At 36.9% G+C, this 23,840-nt stretch overlaps 1 protein-coding gene across 2 annotated transcripts in view; it reads left to right on the top strand.

The window, feature by feature from the left end:
- Positions 1 to 444: 444 nt before the first annotated feature.
- LOC107217815 overlaps positions 445 to 23,840 on the top strand; it is a 54,189-nt gene continuing 30,793 nt past the window's right edge. The window contains exon 1 of one of the 2 annotated variants that reach the window (XM_046730126.1): positions 445 to 2,319. In XM_046730126.1, the coding sequence (XP_046586082.1) occupies positions 2,111 to 2,319 (209 nt within the window). In that variant the 5' untranslated portion in view covers positions 445 to 2,110. Of the gene's footprint in view, positions 2,320 to 6,840; positions 7,380 to 23,840 lie in introns of those variants that run through there. The other variant, XM_046730127.1, reaches the window with a different exon arrangement.

Genomic DNA, 23,840 nt, shown 5'->3' with positions numbered 1-23,840 from the left:
TTTTAAAAATGTATTGTAATGAAAACGCGTTGAAACTGATGAAACGCTGTCGTTTGATTCGTCCTTAGATTTTTTGATCGGTACGTCCTCCCCTCCTCGTTAACTCTCGGTTCCGAAGTCCTCGTTTGGCACTTGGTACCAGTTTCCGGAAATACGACGAACAGACGGATCGATCCTCCAGGAACGCTCCTCCGGATCCTTCCTCCGGCGAATTGGCCGATTTGCGCGTTCGGCTTGACCTCCGAGGCAAAAGGCCGGGTTGCGGCAGGTCGCGAGTTGACCCAGAGTCCGGTGATCAGGACGAAGGAATCAGCGGCGTGCCGTAATAATGGTGCTCGCTGTACCTACTCAGGTGAGCGGTGCAACTCCGACGTCAAGTTGTACTTGAAAAGGCAGACCCAATACCCTCCTAAAGCTGCGGTAGCATTCACTAGCAGTTCGTTTCGAATCCTCGGCTAAGCTGCAGCCGGCCAGCAGCGGCGGTGTAACGATTTCGAATTGAAAATCACAGCTGTTGCTTTTAGCCTCCATGCGTGCATGGATCATGGATCCAATCGGGCCAGCGAATCGCGCGCGGGCATTCGAGCGACAAATTTAACAAATTGACGCCAGAAAACCTGATTCCGAGAGCCTCCAGCAGCTCCTGTTAAAAGGTTCGCTCGAATAAAGTAACAGTAAAAATAGAGTCAATCCAGCAGAGTCGGATCGCCGGTTAAACACGTTTCCGTCTATCTCTCTATTCCGCAATTTTTAAATACTACGGATCGCTGTTCGCGCAATTTTTCCGCACTGGCGGATTAATTTTTCTACGAAGTGTACCTAATAACGAGGGCGACGCGTCACGGATGAATAATAAAATGGACGATAATAATAGTTGAAATAATAATATCAATGCTAGTGGTGAAGTTTTTTCAATATATTGTTTCCGCTCGATCGGACGATTATATAAATAACGGTTTGCGTTCGGAAATTCTGTATTCTTAATTTTATCGTTAACTTTTATGCGAACGAAGTGCGAAGTGTTGCAATTGACCGAATACATTTACAGTTGAATAACGTGGTTGTAATTAATTTTTCAACCATGCCTGTATTCCAGTCAGATTTCTTATAAACGATATGCATATATCTTGGAGTTTTACACTCGTTGATGACGCGTTGTAATATATGTATTATGCAACGTTCAAATATTTATCAATCGCATGGATAAAACTGCGCATCTGCGATAAGAACGTTGGAAAATATTACGTGGATTAAAAAAGTGTAGCCGGTAAATTTGAACGAAAATCAAGTGAACAATGCGACGCGTGTGTTCGACGTGCAAATTTCCGATTTCAAATAATTATCGTCTGCAAGCAGGTTCGGAATCGATTTTTAATCTCATTATAAACTCTTGTCGTTGCGTCAGGATATTGCGCAAACCGTATTGTGCCGTGATCGTTTAAACTTTACCGATTTCTATTCGCGGATCGTTTATATAGCGCGGCTAAAAATATATCGTTATTGACATATAAATTACACATATATGCATATATGTATAAATAGGTACTCAAGATATGGTGAGTGGAACCGTATTGATTCGTCCAATTCGTTAACTTGCAAAATCTGCGGCGCAAACGTTGATCTTTTCAAATTCTCGATCAAAAACTGTTGTAGTTGGTCCGTGGACGCGAAGTGATTTACTTGTCAACGATATAAATCGTGGTCCAAAAATTTAGTTCGTTAACAGTTATACCCGCATGTATAGGACGGGTTATTAAATTCTATTTAATCTCTTCGACCCGGCGTTTCGCATAGCCGTGTCAGGTATACCCGTTGCTTCGACTTACCAGTATGCGGAAATTGTGGTCCAGAAACTCGCGGGTCGCGAGTGACCTGTCGGTCATACCGCGATGAGATGTAACAAATTGTAAAAGCTGTGCATCGGAGAAAACGGGAACGCTGCAACGAGCCGAGTTGTGAGGAAGGTCAGTTTCAATAATAACGAGAGATAATCGGTGAACAATTGGTAAACCTATTTTTTCGGGAGTATTTTTAATTTTTCGTTTAACAATCTCCGATCGTCGGATAAACGGTGTGCAAATGAATTAACAAGTGAGTGCAATTTTTCATCATGGGAAATGCCAAATCGCAACCGTCTCGACCTCGGAGGCCGCTCTACCTGTTCTACCTGATTCATCGAACCTGGAGCATCGTCGTCGAACACCGAAGTGCCGGCAAGGAGGAACGATACGAAGACACCGATCGCGAAACCGATTTAAATTCGAGATGCAGCGGCTGCGCCGGCTGCTGTTACCGGCAGGAGAGTTTCTCGTTCGACAGGTAACTAGGAAAAATCTGCCCTATCTAGCGTTGGTAAGACAGGGCGTTACCTTCGTTCGGTAAAATAGATCCCGAATGATAATCGTTCCGTTTTATCGACCCCGCCGTTTCTGCTTCTCGTATTCACTTACGCTCGATATCCGTTTGTCGTGCGAAGAAGTTTCAATATCTTCTTGCTTGTAATGTATAATATTAGAATCTACAGAGAATCTTTGCTCACTTCAAAAAGTAATCATTCGTATAACGCAGAATTTTAATTTAGTCGAATGCCGAACATTTTTTTTTTTTGCACCGTTTATGCAGTTCGCGTGTTTCCGTTCAGTAAAAATTTATCGATGCACTATATTTTTATCTTGCAACAGTTGCAGGGGTTCTGATACTTCGACTTTAATAATATGCTCGAATTGAAGGATTTTTTTTCTAACGAGCGAACGTGTAACCTAATACGATTTTTCCTGCAGCAGCTGTCACACGTAAAACATCACGAACGATCGAATGATTATCGAATAATATTATGTAATCACTATTGAAATTCGTGCGTGAGCTATCCACTTATTGTTATTACGATGTCACGATACAACTTACGTCGCGTTATGCATACGCGTATAGCGTAACAAAGATTTGCTTATCGCGCGAAGTAATTAATTCTTTGCCAAAGGCGAATTTTATTTGAATTTTTACTTTTTCTTTTTCTACTTTCTTTCACACACGCGCGCACACTTAAGCGTCGCGGGGTTCGTTCTTTCGATAAGAAAGAAGAAAGATAGCGATCAACGATTTTACCATTCGCATTATACAATGGTGCAATATTATTACATTCGTCGTTCGATAAAAATAAAGTAAGTTAAAAATAAATAAGAATAATTATAATCACAGTGGCAAATAGCTGCATACCATCACTTTCGTTTGATTACTTTTTTTTTTTTTATAAACCACACGTGTACGGTGTAGATTAACTTGTTAATTTTGTATTTCGTTCGGTCTCATATTCGTTTCTTAATCTTTATTCTCTTTTTTTTCGTTTATTTTTTTTTTGTTTTGCACATCCAAGACTAATTTTCTATCGGAACTTTCTCATTGAATATATATGATATAATTTGTCGCGTGAAAACGCGTTCGACAGTCTCGATTCCTTGTTCTTGAGTGAGAATCTCTAACTGTAGAAGCTACATGATTGTCTTTTTTCTTTCATGCTTCGGTCGTTTGAAAACGTGTACGTTATGAAAACGCATTAACTTCTGTTTGTTTTGAATAAACATATTAAAATAATCAACGTTCACATTCATTTTACATGTTTCAACTCCCACGGTACCGCATGTTTGAACGGGAATCGAAAATAACTTCGAATTTAACTATCGTCTTTCGTGTATACGTATATTATGTACATTAATATTAGAATAATATTATTTCGTATAAGATACATCGATAATACATTCTTGTATCATGTTTCTCCCCTTAATTAAGATACACGATGTGAAGACAGTCACTTGCACCTGCGGCTTGTTACGACTCAGGTTACTGCAAGCTGTATGAATTTGAATCAGCCGAATATATTAAAGAGTACACGTGCATATATCCGACGTACGTGCAACTAGTCATGATAAAAAAACGCCGCTGCATTCTTTTGCAATGCAACGCGAGACAATCAGTTTTAAACTTCTTCGTCACGCGGATACAAAATCGTTCATCACAGTTATGACAGTTTGTTTGCCGTGTAAAATGCGTAGTCGTTTTTTGTTTTTTTTTTTTCTTTCTTTTTCCGCACAGAAACATGAAATACGACTATAACTTGTCAACGAATTCTTGCGATTAGTTCGAAATTTAATATCAAACAGAATTAACATTGTTTACCCGTCGAGGAGAAAATAAATTAATAGAAAAAAAAACGAAACAAAAAACACGAAAAATCAACAAGCGGAGGAGATTATTTTTTAACGCAATAAATATTTTCAGCTGCATCGTAATACATTGTGTAAGCACAGCGTAAATTTTATAACGCGTTACAGTTCGGTCTAATTGTTGAAGTATTACGTGCTTCTAGCGTTAGTATTACTTATGGGTTATAAAAAACGCGTTTGCGTCGGCGATAAGGTAATAAAATAAGGAAATAAAATACGGCAGGAATTTATTATAGTCAATTTTCGGTTTACGATACTCCCGGTAAATCGGAATATTTGAAAATACGCGATTGAAATTCTTTACGGGTTGTACGTAAATGAATAAAATTGCGTGCGGATGGCAAATATTTGTCAAATTTTTTACAGCCCGGCATGTCTCACAATAAGTATATCTTCATTTTTGTTTCCCTTTTTTTTTTCTCTCTCTCTCTCTCTCTCTCTATCTCTCTTTTTCTCCATTGGTACTTTTCAACCGAGGATAAAAAATCACCTGTTAATAGCCAGATGCTTCATCTTTTTCAACGATGCTTATTTTAATAAAAGTGCCATCTTCGATGATGAATTGGCTGTACAATATTCACTTGAAATAGCAGCACTTAAGATGGATGGGTTCGTTTGAATATTCATCCGGTAAACTGTAGCTAATATACAGGTAGCCTTGAGTATATCGATATCGTTTTTATTCATCGTTACCACTTGCTTAACAATTATGACGCGTGATTTGAAAGGGTATAATTAAAAATTGGGAGATTCGATAAGAGAATAAAAAAAAAATAAAAAATTCTACTTAACTGCATCAAAGCGTAGCTAAATATTGAATAACTAAAATTCTAACGACAAATGTATTCGGTACTGTATTAATAAATTTTCATTCATTACATAGCACATGTCCTGCAAATTGAGGAATTTTTTATTCCTAGTTAGGCTCGAATGGTTAGCTTGTATTTTTCACGACGAATATACAATAATATTATACTTTCATCTCCAAACGACTCTCGGTTAACAGCGAACAGACCAGCTTCGAGATAGAAAGTTGATCACAGTTATTTGAAGATCACCTCGTAATTATATCAGATCTGAAAAACTATTCCAGCTTGATCGCGAATCACTTCCGAACCCGGAATTCAAGTCGCGATGATGATTTGTCAATTCGGCACAAGACTCGTTTGTTATTCGAAAGTTTGGCTGCAGCGACGCTAAAATTATAATTTACCGTTTGGAAACATCGCGGTCTGCCTGTATTCCCTGTGTCATCAATTTCAGCCTCATAATGGATTTTTCACTATGGTTTAGACGAAAATTTGACGGTGCGTCAGTGATAGAATTATTTATCCTGACAACGATTCATTAAATTGTCTCCGTAAAGTCTCGTTCAATTTCTGTACGTAATACATTCCTGGTAAATGTCGAAACTAATGTTTGTAAATTTATCAACACAAATTACCGTAACACTGAGAAAAGACTTTCTGTAATTTTAACAAACGTATATTTGGATATGGCAAAATGAATGTTTTGTTATTATTATGAAATTTTAGGTGAACCGGATATGATTTCTTAACTACTAAGAAATTTCTGTATCGATCATTTGGTTTAACTAAAATTTCACAATAATAACATAACATTTATTTCGTCATATCCGTATACGCGTTTTTTAACAATAAATAAACTCTTCTCAACGAATTTAAAACGAATGACGTTGTTATGTACAGATTCGAAACTCGATTGGATACGGTACCTAATTGCACAAAAATTATTTACACCTTTGTAGAAGTTGAAAATGACAAACTTTCTCACGGGAAAGAAATTGATTTTTTTTCAATTCAAACCAAATTCCAATTATTTCGTAGCGTGAAACATTAGCACGGTATAAACGAATATTGTTTTCTCAGCTCAAAAATTTCAAAATTGTCGTTTTGTTCACTTGCTCTGCAATCTTGAACGAAGTAGATTAACTCGAGTATCACATTTTTTCAGCCCTTTTCTTATGGAATTTTCTTCGAAATTCCACGACGTTTCCCTTTCCGAATCACAGTGAAAAGGCGGTTCTTATAAAAGGACGAGTTTTTTTTTTTTTTGGTTTTCAATTACCGACCGATCGATGCCAGTCTTCCGATGTTTTTCACGACCCCGTAGATTAATTCTCGATCGAAAATCTTGTAATTACCTCACCGCCAAAAGTACAATTTTTTTTTTTTTTTATTTCCCAAAGACCGTTCAATTCTCCAAATTAGGCGCGCAAATCAGAACGGCTCGTTATCCGATTTTCGAAATAAAAAAATAAAATAAAAAATAAATAAATAAAAAAACAGAGATGCCAAAACTTTGGGTTTAGCCCGCGTTCAAACGACCCGTTCATCGTCGAACGAAGTTTTCCGAACCGACTTTAAAAAATCCCCGGTCCGAACCTCGCAGAGCCGCAAGATGCCTAATTGGAAGAGATCGAGGCTCGCAGGTGAACTTGATACGTGGGATGATCGAGCTGATACGGATAGAGGCGAACCCTGGCATTCCCCCTCCTCCATCCAGGCTTCTCGACTCGACTCGACTCGAGACGGGGATAGAACGACGATGCGGTTGCAGGTGCCGCCCCAATCCCCATGCTCAAGCCCCACGTTCTATCAGTGAAACGGCGTCTGTCACGAGAACAGGCGCGTCTCTTGTGCCGCGGCTGAGGACGAGCCGAATCACCGTTTCGATAAACGATTAGCGCGATTCGCTCGCGAATAGCAGCCCGAGATTCGGGAGTTTGGGTCACGCGTCGATCGACGACGATGTCGCCGCTCTCGTGTTCGTTTTCGCAAATTTTTATTTTTTTTTTTCTCATCATATGATCGAAGAAAGCAGATGCGGTAGATGCTTGTGTGTGGTTCTTTTTTTTTTTCTTTATTTTTTTTTTTTAAATTTTTTTTCTTCGCGCGCCGTTTTGCGCTTTATATACCTGCGCGTTGAATTGTTATCACCGTTCATGGAACGTTTCCCTTCGTACGTTTCATACGTACCTGCGTGAGGATTGAGAATAAACGTTCGCGGTGAGGACCGTTTCGTTTTTTTTTTTTTTTATTTTTTTTTTCTTTTTGCAATTTTGTTTTTCACATTTACGTGCATGTGATTTGTGGCATGGATGGGCCAGTTTAAGCCGGGCGTGACCAGCAAAAATAACAGGTAATAATTTTTTTCATCTCGACACGCTTACCTGTTTTCTATACATTATCGAGTCCACGCTCAACTGAATTACGACAAGGATCCAGGGACGAAAACTTTGATCTAAGTAGAGTATCGACGACTCGTCTCGTTTCAACGTTTTAAATTTTCAATATTCTTATTCTCGATACAGGGTTAATTTCAGACTGTAAGTTCGGAAAAAATCTGATGTATCGAAAAAAAAAAAGAAAAATCGTTTCATGAAAAATTGAGATTGATTTGAATATCGTTTGACGGGTCTCTATTCGATGCTAGATATAAGAAATTATCAAACTTTTTTTAAATTCCGAAATCGCGTGCATCGGTGGTCCAATTTTTGTACATCGTACGTATCGTGATATTAATTCGATATGAAAGTTGAGTAACGGTAATACGTTATTTTTTTCCTTTCTTTTTTTTTTTTTTTTTTTTCCATCTCGAGGCATAAAATTATTATCAATATTATTGAATGATAATTTGTGAAATTCAATGAAAGCATCAACGATCGTTGAAATATTGTACCTGTACGATAACGTCGTCTCCTTGAGAAGTCGCGTGTGATTCCGGGAATCGGATAACAATTGTGCCTTAACAATTTGCAACAATCAAGTAAATTATCCCTCTAATTGTAATACACGGTTACAACTGGCAATATATGCAAGACAAACGAGACTGAGAATATACCGTACAATAAATAGCTAAATACCTTTGGTATATAACATACGTCTCTTATTGTATCCAATTTTCATATTGTACTTGTCTTCCTCGTTATGAGCCGGAGTGTGAGAAAATCGACGTTTGTCGGCACGCGATTTGACGCATTCCGGACCTTTGTGTGTAGAGAATGCGTATATTTATAAGCTTGTTGAGTGCGTACATCAAACCTTCGTACATTAGATAGGATGTATTATTATATTATTATACTGCCACTGTTATTTTTTTTTTTTTGTTTTTTTTTTAATTCATCCTCTGTAAGGAGGTAAAAAAAAAAGTTCCGATCATCGTTTATAATACATTCCGCACGATGGATTTTTCGACTGTGAGAAAATGAGGAAAAAATTCTTGTTTACACGTGATAAATACAAGTGTAAAATGAATTATGCGTTGTGATACAAGTTTTCTAAGTCTAATGATCCGCTAGTCGGATTAGGCTTTGTATAATACTATCCGAAAACCGTGAGCCTTTAATTAAGGCTTAAGATAATTATAAACTGCAATGTAATTAGCGAATGCGATTTAAACTCTGCTCAAATTTCATGAATATTCTTTGTTCTTCGTGAAAATGAAAAACTGTGTAAAAATTTGCCCGATCTGATTTTAGGTTTTTTAACAATAATTGAAATACAAGTAAAAAAAAAAAAAGTATATAATTATACCTGTCGAAAGTTTTGATACACTTAAATTGATCTTATGAATTCCTGTTTCTTTTGTTGTAATTAAATATTTCCATGAACAATGTAATTATGTACAGAGTGTATATTTTCAAAAGGATCTTTCTATTCCGAGAATGATGAGCTGCGGAAAGGAGTCGGAAACCTGTAGGTTATCCTCTCTCTCTCTCTCTCTCTCTCTATATATATATATATATACACACACACAGACATATATATATATATATATATATATATATATATGTATGCGTGTAAAACCTACCAGCTCGCGTTATAAACCAGCCGCCGGGATTATTGGCCTCGGAAGATTTACGCGTTAATGTATATAACCTGAAGAAAAAAGAGGATGCCAGTCACCGGTTTTCCCGCGTGCTTTTGTACCCAGCAATTTATAATACCGGGAGCAAATTCACTGCAATAAACCGTCTAAAGCAGCCATTTTCTTAACAATAATGTCGGTCTTCTTCACTGATCGATGGAATCGTGCGTAATTCTATTCCTTTTCCGGATTAATTCGCTGCGTGCGGGTTTTATTATACATCGGTGATTCCATGCGAAACCAACCAGCGTGTGATCCTCACCGCGTTTTGATTTTGTTCAAAAATTTTTCCCCGTTTTTTACCAGCTCTGAAACAGTACTCTGATTTAAAGTAAAAAAAAAAATTTCATTCGACTGGTTTATTACTGAGACCGATTTTGAACCTTTTTTTAAATTCTTATTGTCTAAAACTGTAGTTTGCCAAATATTTCAAGACCGGATCCATGATGGACGGATTTTTTAAAAAATGTTTTTTTACCGCTTTCAATTTTTTTATCAACTAAATTATTGTTTAAACGATCTGAAAAATTCCTAAAAAATTCTCAAAACTTGTATTCTTCGGTCATAACATTTCTAGACCAGTTTCAGTATGAGGTTGATGAAAAAAATTGGATTGTGCAAAAAAAAAAAAAAAAAAAACTACACCAAAATCTCTGCGATAGAACCGGGCTAAAAATCGGATAAAATTCAGGGTACTGTTTCAGATCTGGGAGAATAGCGGAAATTGTTTTAAACAAAAGCAGAAATCGTGAGGCTCATACGATTGGCGGATCCGCATGGAATTCCACACGTATATTACGTATACGATTGAAACAAGGAAGCAGTGACTGTCCCATAATCGCTCGAAGCCCTCGGGTTGCCGTAGAGGAAGAACGGGATGAAATTGTTGATCAGAAATGGCGGCGCATGGATGTGCAGGGTATACCGTTAGGCTAGATGGACGTGTAATTATTTCAATCACAATCAACCGGCATCGGAAAAGATCGAGATAAGCCGAGTCGCTTTTGTACGTCGAAAACGGTACTTATACACTTCGTGGATCCGAATTACACGCGGGTGAGTAACCGATTCGATATACGCGGCGATCGCTCTTGTTTGAATGTAGTACGGGGTACAATGAGAAAAAATTTCGTTTCTTCCAGTAACTGGAAAAAATGAGTAAAACAGGTATCGTTGAAAAAAACTGTTTGAATATTGTTGGAATTTCGAAAAACGAGGTACGTCGATCCTTTTTTGTCAATTGCAACGCAAAATCGGTTTATGAGGTTTACTATACTTTTTTAGTCGAACAAAGCTTTAACGTCGATTTATCGTTGCACGAGCGTTAAATTTTCGCAACAGTTGCAAAAAAATATAGCTAGAGTGATCGTAATGAGAAAGAATAGAGTAACGGATACTAGACTTTCCGGTAACAGATACAAAAGTAATTTTCATTTTCTACCTGGAACTATATTTTTCGATTGTGGTAAAAAATGAAAATAGTCAAGGTCTGAGCTGTAACCGGAACTAAAAATTTTTCTCAGAGTAAGAAAAAACCAGCCTTTCAGTTTGACGGGACTTTAATTTTCAACCCTGCCGATTTTTCGTACCACACCGGTAAAACGATCCTGAGAATTGAGAGAGCGTTGAATCGTCATCGAGGACGCTCGAATACAGCAGACCTTCGTTCGAATCCGCGGTATAATTCATCATCGGAGTAAAAAATGTATTGTAAAAGAATTCTCGACGATCATTTTATGCAACTCGCGTGGGCGAAAATTTGGCAAGATTAATAACGCTGTCCGAAGGTACCCGGAATGTCTTGTACGTTCTACGATGGCGTAACGTGAGCGAAAAAACAACTCGTCAAACGTCGGATTCTTACGCAAGCGAAACAATGCCGCGGGTCTTGGATAATTGCGACGTCCTGTTGGTATTATAAATATCAAGATCCTTCGTTTCCCACATTCGATTCTTACGGATCGGAGCGATGTGTTCTTTTTCTTCATGGAACAAGGTCTGACAATGAGCCTCGGCTTTAACGCCGTTGACGAAACGAGTTCGAAAAGAGAAACAAAAATTAATTCAAGTATTAAAGTTGTAACATATTTTTTGTAAATTTTTCTATCCCATCTCTGGTGATAACGATTGGTAACGTTTGCTTGTTTCGCACGCTAATGTTTTTTGACGTCGGCCAACGCTTTTTCAAAAGTTTATCGGCAAATCGATTCGTTACCTGATAATGGCAGAAACGCCATTTATAACCACATCCTGATAAATTTGTTTCTACTTTATTATATATTAATTATCAATACAAGTCAACGTGTTAAGTAAAACGTGAATTCGTTATTCGTTAGGTAGGTATTAAATACATTATGTATTGTCTTTCTTCTTAAATGCATGCAATAAACATTACATTTGCTAAGATATTATTATTTGGCAATTCGTGAATTATTAACGCCTCGTTTCAAAGACAATTTTTCATTGTTCCTCAAGCAGGCGGCGTTTTGGCTTTGAGCACGCGCTTCGTAAAAATTTGATAACGTTTCTCCGAATGGTCTACCTCTGTTTTAGCGTTAGCCAATACTTGAATCAGATGATCGGTTTCAAAATGCGTTGAAAGAAAGCAGCAGCGGATGATAATGGAAACGGATTTATATGTTACCAGCAACGTTGTCCGGTCACATTAGAGACTTTCTTCTGAAATTGCGATGTTTTTTCCGTCAAGCCGTAAAAGCAGCGTCGTTTTGTCGTTGAACTGGTTCATGGTCAGTTATTAGAATATCTGTGTAACCAACACGTTGTTGCTGCGCCTCTCGTAACGATAATTAACTGTGTAGGTACTGCGCGCTTTCTGAAACGCGATTTGTTTATACTCGTTATACGCTGGTGGTAGATGTTGTTATAACCGTGTCTTTAATTTTTCCACGCACTTAAGCCAAGTCCTTGTATAGGTGTGCAACATACCCCATAACTGCAGGCTACCTTAAAGCAAGGTTATAACCGCGTGTACATATCGCCTTATGTATTTACGCTCTTTCACGAATTAGATGAAATTTCCCAACTTTCTACAAATGGGAAATAATTCTCCGTGCTAATTTTCTTCGGAAATCTTATTTTTAACCAGTCCATTCAACGTCTTCACGAGTCGCCGCTCCGCCAATAAACAATTTGTTTGCATTTTTTATTCTATGTTTTTCCATTGGAATTCGCTCCGCAATCAGATCATTATAATTACACAATCCACTCCTCTATTTTCTTATCAATTTTTCAGTTTTCACGAATGTACATCGTTACTTCGAAAAGTTGATGGTAGTACCTACACGTGGTGAAGAAATTCTTTAAACAACAAAATAGATTTAAATTAAATGTCGATTAAATCCTACATGCTTCCGAGTGAAATGATATCTTTCGAAGAATACGTTTTCTACCCTCGAATACCTTCGAATGTTCAGTCGCTGCGAAAGATTTTTGTAACAACAAATATAACCGTTTAACTCTTGAATCGACGCAACATGAATTGGAACAAGCTCAATTTCTTTTTGATACAAAAATTTCATATTTCTATAACATGTATAACGATCGAGGTGCGTTCAATGAAATTGTTTTGTCATTTGAATCACACATTTTCTTGATGCACAAAATTCACATTATCTCAAGAAACTCACGGCGTGTTGTGTGGAATAAATTGATCGTTCAAAGGCTTGATTTAATTCTATATTAAATTAAGACAAAAGTATTTTTTCGAATTAAACGAGTAATCGGCCGCGTTTAGTTGAATCGAGCAAACGTCACTCGACTCGAAGAATTTTTTCCCTCCGTGTAATCGCGTCGGTTGTGGGAATTTGGAACAATGTTGCATACAGGGTGATACGAAAGATTTTATACCCGCAAAGGATACGTCACGGAACCGTGCGCTGTACGGTTACATTAGCGGCGAAAGATTAAAGCGGGTTCGATCTCTTTTGCGGCAAGCTCGAGAACCGTTTAGACGCAGTTTAGCTTTGCCGTATAGAGCAGCTGCTACGCTTAAGTATGATAGTAATTTGCCAAGCGGAGATAACGCAGCGATATTACATCGAGGTATGCACGACCGTGTCCTGCATTGCTGCGTTTTACGGTACCTGAACGGTATTGCTGACTGTTTATTAATTCTTTCTGAATTCGCACCTAGGTGTGAGACGACTTAAGGCGTGTCTGAATAACACTCGCGATATACCGCGTTCGGGCAAGCTCGATACCTTTTCGAAATTTGCATGTTTAGGATACACCTAAATTACCGTTGGCTTCGATTAGCCGTAGATTTTTTTATTTTAAATTATTTGAATTTTTTTCTCTTTCTTCTTTCACACCTATGTATGTATACATATGTATATCTGTATAATATTTTGCGTGCGTATGGAAACGCGGAAAGAACAAACGGGAACGCGACGGAATATTTTGGCAAATTTGCCTAGTAGCTGTACGGTCGTGGACCGTGTTATTCTCGTCTCTCTCTTTCTTCGATTTTTATTTTTTTTATTTTTTTTTTTTGTTATTATCTTTCCTTCAATAAAGACATAAAATTAGCGAAACGAATATCGAGGCGCGTGAGCAGGTACGTAGGTATAAATTATACCTACACGCCACGATAGACGTATTTAAATCGACTTTTCGAATGATGGTTTGGTCGAAATTTCATTTCGGGTTTAATATACTGGGACTATAAATCGATTTATGTTTGATCGACCAATCAAACGGCAAGACGTAGCCCAGCGTCAAAGTTGTTGACAAGTTTCTTGTCGCAAATGTACATACATATATATATATATACATACATATGTATATACAATATACATGCATGTATATAATATATACAACGTATTCTGCGAATTACCAATCGCTATGGAGTTCTCATTTTCTACAGGAATCATTTCGTTAGGTATATATGAGGCGTTCCACACCAAAGCAACGAACACGTGACCCTCATCATCGGCTATTTTTCACCGGGATTTAGATTTTTTGGATCACGGCTTTCATTTTTACTCCTCCCAAAAACATGAAAACCTAATTTTCAAACGAATAGCCCCAATCGATTGATTGTAAATTCTTCTCGTGAATTATTGGTTGAAAAATGAAAATCTTAAGGGCAAGTCTCAGGTTAGAAGCTTCAGGAGAAACAAGTAATTAAAAAGTTCGTAAAATCGAATTTGATATAAATTTAAAGCACACAAATTCATATTTAATTCGGTTTTTCTAGCTTTTGTGCTTTCGATTTAGAAGCTACAGGCAAAAGAAGTAATCGAAAAGTGAGAGAAAAAAAAATGTGAAATATAACGGTATATTTTTGAAAGTTTAAACACATCTGAGTCACACGATTTTCTTTTTTTAACAAAGAATTCACGAGGATGATTGAAAATTGTTCGATTAGAGTTATTTATTTGAAAATTGGTACTTTGTATTTTGAGGAACGGTAAATATCAAACCAATGCTCCAAGAAAAACTAAAACTCAGTGAAAGATGATTTTTTTTTTGTGCGCTCTACACGCATGCTGCTTATAAATAAATAAAATCAAAGCGTTAGACTTAGGTTGCATCGGGATGGAATGCCTCATTCATATACATTCATATATAAGCATATATTATGCGCGTCGCAATTATTATACTACCAGGCAAATTAAACCCGTAGAATTTAGGCTTGGAAGATTCCTAAAACCGAAATAAATCCTTTAGTACCTACAAATATACTGCATACTTTGAGGAAAATCTAGTGTCTCGATTTGCTAAAATGTGCGAAACTAACGGTACTTGAACTAAACCGTTCCGATGAAGAGGCCGCGTTCGATATTAAAATTCGAATTTGCATGAAGGCGATTGAATGACATTACTGGTTTCATATTAAGACTGATTAATTGCTTTGAAAGCGTTTGAAATTCCAATTAAACGTAATTCGAATAAAATTAGAAAGTTTTATTTATAAATTCACGTTAAAAACGGAACCTCGCTAAGGAATTTCTCTATGTCATTTTGTAAGAAGAAAAACGGTTGTCATTTTCCTCGATAAGTTTCGTTTGCGCCGTGAAATCGTCCAAAAATATACACACATACGTATATTCTTGTTTTGCACAAATCGATCGGAATAATTTACATCATTATCATCATAGGATCTGAATCGATCACGAATACATCGTGAAAATTAACGATCTTTTCTAAAATCGCAAAAAAATCGGCACCCTGAATCAAAGGATTCGACAATAACGTATGTTGTACCGGTGTAAACGTGTAACGATAAATGTTAGGAAAAACGGAATAAGAAAAATGATTAAAAAAATATAATTGCGATCGTCTTTGCACCGGCCAGTCGTCGACGAAAAAAAGTGCGAAGAAACGGCGACGACAGCCGGCTTATATTACGAACGAACGATTTCTACGTATACCGAAGTCTGTAATCATCGGCGGAATGAGTCTGCGGCTTTTCTACCTCGAGTGTGAGTGAATTATTGTGTTGTACAGGGTGTCCCGGAGCTAAGTGACTCTAAACTGAAAGGGGTAATAGAGGGGGTCGAACTGAGTAAATTAACCCGAAGAAAATGTGGTCTACAAAGTCGCGTTCGCGAGATGCGAGTGGTTGAAAAAAAAATAATGGTTGTGTAACGACTGGTTTTTGGGATACGATTTGACGTTGGAAATGCTTTCGGTTGAAATTTTTAAATTTCATTTCATTCGTCTTGTTAACAAGCGTGCTCGACTGCCGATGCGAAATATAAAGCTTTCAAATTTATACGAATTTCAAACGAAAACCTTTTGACGCGTTGAATTTTTGCCGATGATTTACAGTTTCGTGCAAAATATTTTGTCAATATCAGGAGAAAATATTCACTTATCTTTCGCTAATTATAATCAAATAGGTGCTTGGTAAGTAAGACTATGACAATAATTTATACTTCAGTCGGATACATAAATCGATGTTGCATTGCGTCGTTAATGAGAGCAAAAAACAAAAACTGACTGAGATGAAAAATAATTGATTATACTCGATTAGTCGGGGAAAAAGTAATGGATTAGTTTTGACCATTCTTACCTAACAATTTACTCAGCCTTACGACCGTCTCCATCAGTTTGCCCATTTTGTTTTCGGACACCATGTATATAACGAAACATACGTATTATTATAATATACATGTGTGATATACGCGGTTAAACTGGTGCGTTTGTGCCTATGAAACGCGCGTGTTGTATATCTATGTAATTTCCGTAAGTGCCGAGCGTTTTTACGTCCCGTTTTGTATGTACGTATGTATGTATTTATGTAGTACCTGTATGAAAAATATACAGTTATCCTCTTTCGAGACGATAGTGCGTGTAAACCAGCGTCAAGGACCCGTTTTGTGTAACCAAAGATTCGTAACGGCGTCCGTTCCATCATCGGCACAATGCGTAGTTGATATTGTAACGTTGCGATACCGAGGTGAAAACTGAGAAAAATTTTTAGTTCCAATTACCGCTCGGTCCTTGACTATTTTCATTTTTTACCACAATCGACAAAATTTAGTTCTAGGTAGAAAATGAAAATTAGTTTTATAGCTGTTACCGGAAAAGAAAAATTAATTGTGAGACACGTGTTCATGTTTTGAAAAATAGAATAGAATAGAATACGTTTATTATGCCGGGGCCTGTGTACAGGCCATGGGAAATTTACGTGTACAGAAAATGATAGGAGAAGGAGTACGAATAAAATAGAAAATACGGAAAGAAAGATAAAATATAGCTTACGGGCAACTTGGTTAAAATCAATAGGTTCAAGAATTTATCAGGCTACAAGACGATACGATACAAAAAGTTCGTGCACTCAATGTTTGCAACGAATTATTCGTATCTGATACCGATTTCGCGAGAAGAGAGTTATGACGATGTTTTTACAAGCAAGGACTTCGTTTCGTTTCGTTTCATGAAGATTTCTCGCCGATATTCAAGTAAAAAGAAATGCAGAATATGTTCGTTTCCTTCGGTATTAGGGACAAGCTGATCGCTTGTTGTGATTCTAAGTCAAATGAGAAAGACTTTTTTTTTCCCCCGTCGAATTTGAAGCTAGAGTAATTTTGAAGTTTTATTATTTTGAAACAGGTTGCCTAAATTTTCCTAAAACATTTTAAATTACTCCAGGTACTGTATAATTGAACGGTCATTTTTCGGAGAAAATTAACACCCTTTTTTCGGTTATTTGTTATTCATTACGAGCTACTTATCATCTGTGGTTGGATTAATTTATTTTTATTTTTTACTTGTTTTACTGAGAAATTTTTACTCCACCGCGGTGGAAGAAGAAACGTGGATTTACAGAGAGTTAGCTTATAGTTTCACTTTGATATTTTGATCACACCGTTCTCGTTCTCGAAAAAATGAGCGTAGAAGAAGAAAAAAAAAAAAAGAAAGAAAAAACGGAACATCTCGACGCACGACGTGTTTTGCATATGAAAAGGAGTTCGATATTCCGAAACAGCGACTGATCACTTCTCCGAACAAGCACTCGGAACGAGTTCCATGCTTTCTAGAAAAATAAAATGGTGTTTTATCAATTAACACATTCCGCAAAGTTGTAAAAATTATTTTTACGTTTGTCGAAAGATTGAAATATTCATATTCAAGAATATCGCAGGCTTATAAAATTTATTACCCTTGTTCCCCGTGGTACAGCCTTAGAATAAATATAAATTCTTGTTGAAATGGAGTTAACAAAAGAATAAAAATGAATGTTTTAACGTGATCCAGTTTTTCTTCCTGTCAAAAATCATCGCGGATAACTCGTCTTGTTGGATGAAATTACAGTCGAAATTGAAAATATGGCGAGAGATCCGTTCGAAAGCTGTTACCAAAATCGATCGGGCAGAATTCGATCGAAACGTCACGTCGACGTTGACGTTGAAACGAATTTTAAACTCACGAACATCGACTGTGAATAAACGACGATTGATAATTTCAGACAAATGACGTGGCTGCGATTAACCCGAGTGTCAGATTTAGATCAATGGTTCGTCGTTGGTGTAAAAAGCGCCTGTTTAATTCACCCCGAAATCGTTTGCGGAGAGATTTATATGCCGTGCGTGTGAAATAATTACCGCGAGTATAACGAATAACAGAGCGTAAAAAAGTGTCACTGTACAATCATATCCCAGCATGTTTGCCGTTTAATTAAATCGCCTTCGCGGCACAGAAGTTGTAGGTATTTTATATATATATATACGCGAAGGTAAACGGTCTTTGTGCACGGAATCGTGCTTGCGAAGCGATAAATTCGAGTGAAAAAAGCTTCTTCTCCATTTAAACGAACGCGTTCACTTTCCATGAACTAAGCGCTCGTTCGTTTCATGCCGAAGCTGCGGATGATGGCCGTATATATACTCGTGTGTTAAGGATATTGTACCTACTTGGGACGTACAGTCGGGTTAAAAATTCTATGAGACATGGGATCGAGAGAATGGTACTTTTATCTAAAAATGTCATCGTGGTTGAGAAAATATTTGAAAACCCTGAATTTCAACTGTAAACATATGAATCGCATTATTCTAGCAATTTTTCGTACAAAAATCAATATCGCTTGTCCTATTTCGATGAACAATATCTCTGATTATTCGTAAATCACAAAATCATCTGAGATAGATTTTCCATTTTAATGATCCATTTCAATTTCATTGTTTGTAAAATTCAACGATTCGAAATTTTGAATATTTTTCACCAACCGATGAGACGAAGGAAAATATTTCCTCCGGACGATTCGTAGGATATAATCGATAAATTATTGTTAGGATATTTTTCGTTGCAATCGGACGAAGTATATTCGATTTTAGGTGAAGAGGCAATAAAACAACGCACGGAATAACAAGTCGAAATTTAGTCTCTTAAAAGTTTCTTTTCCACTTTCCAGGGGGAGTTTTTCTATTAGGTAAATACGGTCAGTATTGTTTCTGTTTTTTCAATTCATTTTCAACCTGACTGTAGGTCTGGTGCATCCTTAGATAGGCGGCATTCCATTTCGTTCCATTCCACGTATCGAACGCAGTGGCTCTTTTTGAGATCCTCAGATTCTCTCGTTTCTTCCTCTTGAATTATACCGTCGTGCATATTGCACGAAATTGCAATCCTAGGTCAGTTAACGTGCGTGTCTAGTACGTAATGATCATGTGTCCAAGTGTAATTATTAAATCCATCTATATTTAAATTTTTAACTCGCACGCGATCGTCTTCACGCAACGAACAGCGATTCAAGTTTATACAAAAACAGCATTCAAGAATGTGTAGCTATAAAGCAAGAGGGGAAAGAAAAATTGTTTCACAATTGTTTCAGACAGGAAAATTCATTTTATGAACGAGCGAATGAATCGTTTACAAATTGACAGGTTGTGAGAAAAAAAAAAAAAAATTCTCATCAATCTTTGTGCCAATTTTGAATCGAAACTCTGAGAGAGTAGAATTTTCAATAATTTTACAAACCGAGTATTTTATTATACTCGAGGGAAATTTTCAACATATTGCGTTCACTTCTAAACGTTTTCTCGAAACTTTTGTGGAATATTTTTCTAAAACTTGACTTAGAGAATCTCTCCGAGAGATGTTGAAAAAAACTGAAATTCTTGTTACTACAATAATTGCGAGAAAGCAGTGATGGCGAAAATTCTTATTGAATGGCTGCAATTTAAGTGAGAATTCTCGCAGACGAGAGAACACGACAAATCGATCATATCTCATTGAAGAAAGTAGCTCGCCCGGTATTATAGGTTTCAAAAAAATTCATTTACCACAATTTTTTTTCATACATAATTATATATAATAATTTAAATATCGTCTAATTTTCCAATTCTAGATTCATTATTTGCTGTGGATTATAAACAACAACAAAAAATCTCGTACATCTATGATATTAATGATATTACACGTAACGAAAAATGCAGAGCAATTACACTCGTAATAAATGCGAGTCGATTTTTCTTCCGCGAAGAAAAAAAAAAAAAAGAAGGAAATAACGAATGTGTGGAAGAAAAAGACTAAAAATACTAGACTAATTACAGCGTGCTTATAAGGATACATGCTATATACCGGTTTCGATCTTGTTTTTGAGACGTCATTACGTACATCGCACTGAGAGAAATTTTTAGTTCCAATTACCGCTCAGTCCTTGACTATTTTCATTTTTCACCACAATCGAAAAATGTAGTTCTAGGTAGAAAGTGAAAATTAGTTTTCCAGCCGTTGCCGGAAAGTCTAGTGTCCGTTACTATTCTTTCTCATTACGATCACTGTTACTGTATTGTGCAACAATAAATTGACGTTAAAGCCTTGTTTAACTAAAAAAGTAGAGTAAACCTCATAAACTGATTCAGCGTTTCAACAACCAAAAAAAGATCGACGATAGTGCAAAATGGTAACGCGTGCCTCGTTTTTCGTAATTCCAAAAACATTCAAACAGTTTTTTAACGATACCTGTTTCACCGAATTTTTCTAGTTATCGTAATAAATGAGATTTTTCTCAGTGGCATATTCCTATAATATTATACAATCGAACAATAATATAATAGATGTATTTTACACAAACCGGTGGCGAATGCACGGAAAACGAGGTACATGATATTATGCTCTCTAAGAAAACGTTTAAAAGGTAATATGAATTGTCGAATGGTTAATAATATACGTCATCGCGTGAAGAAGCCGCTTCGGCAGCACGCCGTAACTTGCAACCAGTGTAAATTTGATAGCTCGCGATTATCTACGGCATAGATGCGCGTGTGTAGAAATTTCTTTCTTTCTTTGCGAGAACGAGTGTATTCATACGAGGCTACAGATCCGATGCAGGGTATCTTATAGGCGTGCGTAGAAGCGAGAGAGTCGTTCATCCGCAACGAGTCGGAAAGTTTTGCTAGGCTATAAACGGCCGGTGGAAAAAAAAAATCGAGGTAGCAAATTGAGTGGAAGTAGAAAAGAAAATGGATTGAAAAAAGAAATAAAAAAAATCACCACTCGATTTACGACACGAAATGATTTATCGACTAAATATACAGGTATAATGCGATTTAATTATACGCACACTCGCACACATATACAATGTACAATGTATGTATTATCACGCTTAGGTTACGGTTTTCTTCTGATCGTTCTAGCCGCGGTATCAGTGAATATTTCTTCTTCTTTTTTTTTTTTTTTCTTTTTCTATCAACGCTGGAATTATTCATAGGTACTTGACCGAATTTGAAATTTTTCATTTACTCCGATCATCTGTTCTGAAATTACAACAGACGCAATATATGGTTTGGAAGCGGATCTTACGTTTTGCGTCGTGATTTTCTTCTATCAACTAATTGCGTATCGTTACACAGTTTGTATAATAGAAAAATTAAAATTTTACCACGGTAATTATTGCACGTAACGCGTCGACAGATTGATATAAATGTAAAGAAAACAGTGCGAAAGTTGTAAATTTCTTTCGCGTTTACGGTGAGTTTATTTATTTTTTTTTTTTTTTTTAAGAATTCAGCTGTTAATATTCGCTTAAAATTTTTGTCAAATTTTTTTACATTTGTGTGGAAATTTTTTTTTCAACAGATTCAACAGATGTCTACGATAAAATTCATGGATTACTGTAATCTGAGTATAAGTAATTGATATTACGCAATTATAGCTTGTAAGCATCGAATGGATCTGGTCAATGAACATTATCGCAACGATTATATCAGGTAAATATATCTATGCGAAAACCTGTTCGTTTCAAATGATGGATAAAAAAAAAAAACGAAAGAAACATTAGAAATTTACGATAAACATTGTAAGATATTTATCGATCATATTATCTGTGTGCAGATTTTTTTTTTTTTTTTTTTTCATTTACATAATAATTTATTATAATGGAACCTACACGATTCTCGGTCGCGGGTCGCAACGAGATTCTCTTACACAATATATCGTTATAAATTATATATACCCACCTGCTTGAATGAAAGTAAAAGTCTAAAGGACGATAAATTTACACGGACCACCGCGAATACGAGGGTTTGCATTTAAGTGGGTGGAAACAGATGTAACGCATTTCGTATGCTAATGACGCTGATCGACGCTGGACGTCGCTTGAATTCTTGATTTTATACGACGACGCCAAGAAGGGAACGCATCGGCATCCCGCCGAGTATGCGACTGCGGTAATTCAGGATTGCATTGTACTTCGTGGTTGCAGATTTTTTAACTCACGATTATTCCCACGATTCCGACGTCCTAAGTTTTTCAGCAAAAATAATATCGGACGCAAAATACGATTGGAAACCGAAATTTGGAGTGTAAATTGGAATAATTATCTCACTCGGTTCTTACTTCGCAATTTGCTAGTATAATTTGAAATAATTCAATTTCACACGGTTTTCGGATGTTCTGGGAATTTTCAAGACTTCGGTCTGTCAATTCTGCACAATATTATATTATCGAACGTGAGGATACGTGTGGAATTGAACTGCAGGCAGCTTATACTTTCTTACTGTTTGCTTTTGCTTTTGGGGCAAACTGAATTCGACAAATTGATAAATTGGACGAATTCAAAAGAAATCCAAGTCGGAAGAAGTAAAATTAAACTGAATTTATTCGAATCAAATCGAAGAAAAAAATCAGAAGATTCGAAATAAAACGAAAGAAACGAAACGCGATCAAATCAAATTAAACGGAAATATGTCAAGTCATGTCAGATCGAACCTAAACTGAATCGAACCAAACAAAATTAAACTCAAACCGAATCGAACCAAATCAAGCTATTGAAATTTAATTGAAAAAAACTGATCCCAACCAAATCAAGTCAAATCAAGTTGCATAAAATCAAATCAAACCTAAACTGGATCGAACCAAATCAAGCATAGAGATCATACTTCAAATTAAAAAAAAAAAAACGGAACGCAACGAAATCCAGTCAAATCAAGTTGCATCAAATTGAGTCATATTAAATGAAATCAAACTTAAACCGAGGCGAACCAAATCAAGCGTAGAGATAAATCATTTGAAGTGAAAAAACGAAGCGTAGCCTAACCTTGCCGAATCCAATCGACTCAATATTTCGAGTCGAACTATCACAGCGCTTGTCTCAAAACCAAGTCTAACGAACCCGCACGAAAACATAAGAAATCAAACGAGATCGAAGAAATCGAGTAAAACCGACGGGTTCGTTACCGTTCGAAATAAAAGCCGAGGAAACCGTGCAAGCAAAATCAGTTGGAACGAAATGAAACCGAACGGAATTGCCCGCTCTTAAATTGCGCGGATCCGTATTTTCAACAGCTTGTCCCGTAACGCACAAAGCGTTTGTAAGTCGCACGCGTGGCTGCGTTACCGTTGTTCTCCGAACACGCGTGCATGCGAGTGCGAGCATATATCGAGATACACGCGCGTCAAACCGCGGCACATTAATTTCCGGTTTCTTAAATACCGGTTTCCTGACTCGCGTGCTCTCGCTCGGTCATGCGCTTAAAGTGCCTGTGCAGACGCGTATTAAAGTCAGGCAAGCCTGCCGCAGATTTGCCCGGAAATTGCAGTGAAACCCCCAGCCGCAATACGGATCCGACAAAGTAGGCGTTTAAGCTGATAATCGACGGTTTTACTCTTGCGGTAAACGTCAGTTCGCCTCGTGATTATTTATACCGATCTCTGGCTTCATTTGCCTCGATATATTTCACCCGGCGAACAACACCGGCTATTGTCTTCGTACAACGTGTAATGTAGTTGAAAAGGCACGGGTGTGTGTGTGTGTCGCGGTTT

Source organism: Neodiprion lecontei, chromosome 2, assembly GCF_021901455.1.
Source record: "Neodiprion lecontei isolate iyNeoLeco1 chromosome 2, iyNeoLeco1.1, whole genome shotgun sequence".
Lineage (NCBI taxonomy): Eukaryota > Metazoa > Arthropoda > Insecta > Hymenoptera > Diprionidae > Neodiprion > Neodiprion lecontei.
This window is presented reverse-complemented; position numbering and strand designations above follow the sequence as displayed.